The 4,473-nt window shown below is 36.1% G+C and overlaps 1 protein-coding gene across 1 annotated transcript; it reads right to left on the bottom strand.

Moving 5' to 3' along the window:
- Nucleotides 1-1,112: 1,112 nt before the first annotated feature.
- On the bottom strand, nucleotides 1,113-3,881 carry LOC116346081 (zinc finger and SCAN domain-containing protein 31-like). Its single transcript, XM_031775985.1, has 3 exons — nucleotides 3,398-3,881; nucleotides 2,174-2,342; nucleotides 1,113-2,112 (listed from the first exon to the last, which is right to left on the bottom strand). The coding sequence occupies exons 1-3, from the start codon at nucleotides 3,879-3,881 to the stop codon at nucleotides 1,113-1,115; spliced, it is 1,653 nt and encodes a 550-aa protein (XP_031631845.1).
- Nucleotides 3,882-4,473: the final 592 nt, after the last annotated feature.

Here is a 4,473-nt window from a genome sequence, read left to right as displayed (position 1 = left end):
TGAACTATCGTCTTCAACACTAGCTTCAACGCTAGCTTCAACGTTTGAGTTGACGATTTCCACCGAACTATAAGTTTGACTTGAGTTTCCTATTTGGCTTCCATCTGCTGTTGAGTCAATTTGCCCCTCAAACATTGAATCAACTTCGAATTGATTATACGTAAGCTTGATCCTGCACACAATTAATCAGAAATGAATTCATAAAAACTTCATGGTTGAAAATGTTTATAATTTTACTCACCGATTATATGAAGAATCCAGAAAATATTTTTTGAACTCTTCGTTGAACGATAATCCGCAGTGTCCAAGTTCCGTTTTAATTTTTCCCAATGACAATATGGTCTGGCGATCGAATACGGCCAGCATATTATTCATCTCGTCCATCCAGCCCATTGCTCATCTAGTGGTCTGAATTAAAATAATTATCTTTTAATTTAACCATGACTTGATTGAGTAACAAATTATACGAAAAAACTGCCGTTAAGTCTGGACATGTTATCTCATGAACTAATCCAGAGGTGTTCTATACTACTAGAACTGACTAGAACTCTTACCTTTTCCTTCAATCTTCGAACAAATCAATGAAAAACTTGAATTTTATTCCAATGTTTTTCTCGAATTGAACTTCTTCAAAGAAAATTCAAAAGCACTTTAAATATATTCACGATATTTTCTGGTGTTGAGTCTTAAATTGCTTTTTGATTACCTAATACCGTACGAAGTACATGGAATTAAATACATGCGTTGCATAAGGTTATGTGTGATGTGCTACAACTTTATCATTTTCAAGAACTTGTCAAAATGGAATTTCGCCACGTTGAAATGCTTTGGGACGAATTCAATTCGCTGCTCATACTTTTACTGAATATCTTTCACCGACAATAATTTCAATCAGTGAATTCAAATTGGTTTCCCGCCAATGAAATAAAAATGCATTCAAATTGAATTTTTGAATTCAATTATTATTTATTGAAAAATTCAGAGAAAAACTGTAGAATAGATTGTGAGTTGATTTAACTTAATAAGAAATTAAATGTTTTGACATGTTGTTGGTTTGCTCGAAAGAGTTGGTCTGCTGCCATATAAGGGATTGTATTGAAGGATTGAACTTATTATGGATTTTTTCTAGTGTGCATTTGGTCCAAATGCTTCTTCAGATGCTCTTTTCGCTTAAAGCACTTCATACAAACCTCGCATCGAAACGGTTTTGCACCAGTATGCTGTTGCATATGAATTTTCAAATCACACTTGTTGACTGTGACAAACTTCTTGCAAATATGACATTCGTATCGACGTAATTTGCACATTTTTTCATGGCCATCTTTTTCGGTCTTCTGGGAAAATCCTTTGAAACAGCCACGACAATGGAACGGAATTTGGTCAGTGTGAGACACTTTGTGCCTCTTCAAATGTTCCATTCTTGCGAATTCTTTGTGGCAATTATCACATCGATACGGTTTCTCACCGGTGTGAGTACGCATGTGAACATTGAAGTTTCCCTTTTGATTGCTGGAATATTCACAAAGTTGGCACTGGAATCGTTTCTTCGTTCCCATTTGGTTTGACGAAGTTGAGTTTTTACGTCGCAATGATTCAGTTTGTTTGCTTGGACGTCCATTTGATCTTCCTGTCATGTTGTTTGAGTCATTGTTCAATTTCACAGTTGATGTGTTTTGGATCGTTGTGTCCATAGTGATGCCAACTATCGGAATGCTATCGTCCCGTTCCATTTCGACCGCCTTCATTGCGTTGTCCATTCCATTTCCAATGCGATCCCCATCTCTGTTACTCGAAACATCTCCTTGATAATAGAACACGTTTGATTTCATGTCCGACATTTCGGTGTAGCTTCCATCGTCGTCCAATTGACCATAATCGTTTGATTCATTTGATATGCCATGGCCATCGTATCGAATGGCGCGTTGCATTTTCGGTGCTTCATCCTCTTCGTCGCTCGTGTCAATGATTTCAAATGGTTCATTGGTTGTTGGTTGTGTATTGTTCATGGCTTGACTCGAAGTGTGAAATGAATTCGGATATTCGTCGGTTGCTGGCGTGCTCTCATCTTCGAACATTGACTTTATTTCGAATTCATCGTACGTATTCTTAATCCTGCACACAATTATCAATACTGAATTATTATTGCAAAACTGCGGATATTGTTTTTACTCACCGATCATACGAAACACGCAAAAAATATTGCTTGAAGGCAGCATTGAACGTGAAACCATTGCGTTTGAGGGCCTGTTTGATATTGGCCAGAGAAAATTTCGCTTGGTATTCGAATGCAGTAAGCATTTGGTTCATCTCGTCACCCCAGCTCAGCATTTTCAGATTTTTCACTAAATTGGAATATAGCGAATAAAAATTAAAAGATTGGTTGATTCTTGCAATAATGAAGGAAATCATGTACTATCAGACCACAGATCGAGATAAATAGTCACACAGCTAGAGTTCGCGTGACGAATTCAAGTCAATGAAGTATTAATTCGATGAAAATATAATTTTATTTCTTTACTTGATGCTTTCAGATTGAAATATGTTGAGCCACGAATGTATGAAATACAAAGAATGGTGTCAATTAAGGCGAACAAGCTGTCAAACCGTATTCGCTGCAGTAGGAATAGCGAAATCACTTGCGCCGATTGACGGAAGGAATTTGAATTTTAATTGAATCATAATCGATATTTATTGTTATCCATTGGAAATTCATACAGTTAACGAGTCTATAACTTCATCAAAATTGCTTTATTTGAACATTTGACATAGTGGCATTTCGAATGAACATTTTAATAAGCTATGTTATTGAATATTTTCAGCTTAAACAATGTTTCACATTTTAACATTGATAACGTTGAACTTAACTGATTAAGTCTTCACATTAGTATTGAATCAAATTTTGGCTAGATTATAATAGTCTGATTATTCGATTGGCATTTAGTTTCTACTATGCTTTCCTTATAAATTGAGTTGAATATTTGAAAATGAAAAGTTTAATGATACGAATGTTGAGAATGTTTTTAAAAGAAAAATCTTCAATAATTGCTGCCATGGATGGTGGCCAAATGTGTTTTCAAACTTCCTTTCTGTGTAAAACGCTTCATACAAATCTCGCATCGAAACGGTTTTTTGCCGTTGTGCTTCCGCATGTGCATTTTCAACTGATTTTTATACGCAGTGACAAACTTCTTGCAGACATGGCATTCATATCGGCGTGCTTTGCACACTTTTTCGTGAGCATCTTTTTCGGTCTTCTGGGAAAATCCATCGAAACATCCTCGGCAATGGAATGGAAATTCATTGACGTGAGTCACTTTGTGCTTTTTCATGTTATGCAACTGCGTAAATTCTTTGCGGCAAATATCACATCGATACGGCTTCTCGCCAGTATGAGTACGGGTGTGTTTCTTCAGGTCAGCCTTATAATTGCTGGAATATGCACAAAGTTCGCACTGGAATCGCTTCTTCGTTCCCATTGGTTTTGAGGAATTTGACTTTTTATTCGGTGCATTTTTTGCAATCGAACCTAATGCACGTTTTCTTGCGCATTCCATTGGTGTTCCTGCCATGTTGTTACCTTTGGTACCATCTTCGAAGTTTGACACGGCAGTGGATGTGCGCTTATTCGTCTTCTCTCTGGCGTGATATAATTCGTTATCAATCTCCGGAATGTCATCGTCAGCTTCCATTACGTCCCATTCAGGTGGTATGTCGTAATCATCGTCTAGAATGGGAGACGGTAATTCCAGTTTCATTTCTGTCAGATCCTCTTCATCGCTTGTGTCGCTGATTTCGACTGGTCCATTGATTTCTGGTTTAATAAAGTTTTGGTCATAGCTTGGAGTTGAGCCTACTGTCGGAAATCCACATGTTGTCAACATGTTCGAATCTGGACTAACGTTGATCTTGTTTTCTATCATGGAGTTGATTTTGAATATATCATAAGTTTCCTCGATGCTGTGAATGATTGACACGAATTAAAATCAGATAATGGAATAAAAATGGAGATAGATTTACTAACCGGTTGTATGAAGACCGCATGAAATAAAAAGTCTTACGGGAGTAAGACGAACTTTTCCGCACTGTGGTAGTTGCATATTTTATTAAGAAAGTTCAAAATAATATTTGTTCGATTTTTCAAGCCTTTCAAGCGTCGTAAAGTTCGAAACCAAAAAATATGTTTCAACTTTGGCAACGAAATATTTTTTAATTTAATAGCAGAAGTACCCGAGAAAAGATTTTTCACACTTTCATGATGAACCCATTTGTACGACATTTGAAAGTATTCTATTTTCTAACAAAATACTATAAAAAATATGTCTGACGTTAATTTTGCCATAAAAATTATTTTTGAAACACTTTCCATAACTAAAGTCACAAAAAATTTGGATCTTTGTATGGGAGCCATGTCTGTATGCTATATTAATGGTGTGAAACTTTGCACAGGTTATTTTTTCACAAAAAAATAACATT

This window comes from Contarinia nasturtii, unplaced genomic scaffold (assembly GCF_009176525.2).
Source record: "Contarinia nasturtii isolate CC-2019 unplaced genomic scaffold, AAFC_CNas_1.1 Cnas_scaffold_1426, whole genome shotgun sequence".
Classification (NCBI taxonomy): domain Eukaryota; kingdom Metazoa; phylum Arthropoda; class Insecta; order Diptera; family Cecidomyiidae; genus Contarinia; species Contarinia nasturtii.
Note: the sequence above shows the minus strand (reverse complement) of the source record. Positions and strands in the feature narration are given on the sequence as shown.

Bases quoted from the DNA above. Each gene is read 5' to 3' on its own strand.
- LOC116346081 (XM_031775985.1), bottom strand. From the start codon at position 3,881: ATGTTGACAACATGTGGATTTCCGACAGTAGGCTCAACTCCAAGCTAT. The intron at 2,343-3,397 runs GTACTCATACTG...ATTCCAATTTAG, and splicing joins TGACCTGAAGAAACACACCC to TGAAAAATCTGAAAATGCTG. The intron at 2,113-2,173 runs GTGAGTAAAAAC...AATTGTGTGCAG, and splicing joins TTGCGTGTTTCGTATGATCG to GATTAAGAATACGTACGATG.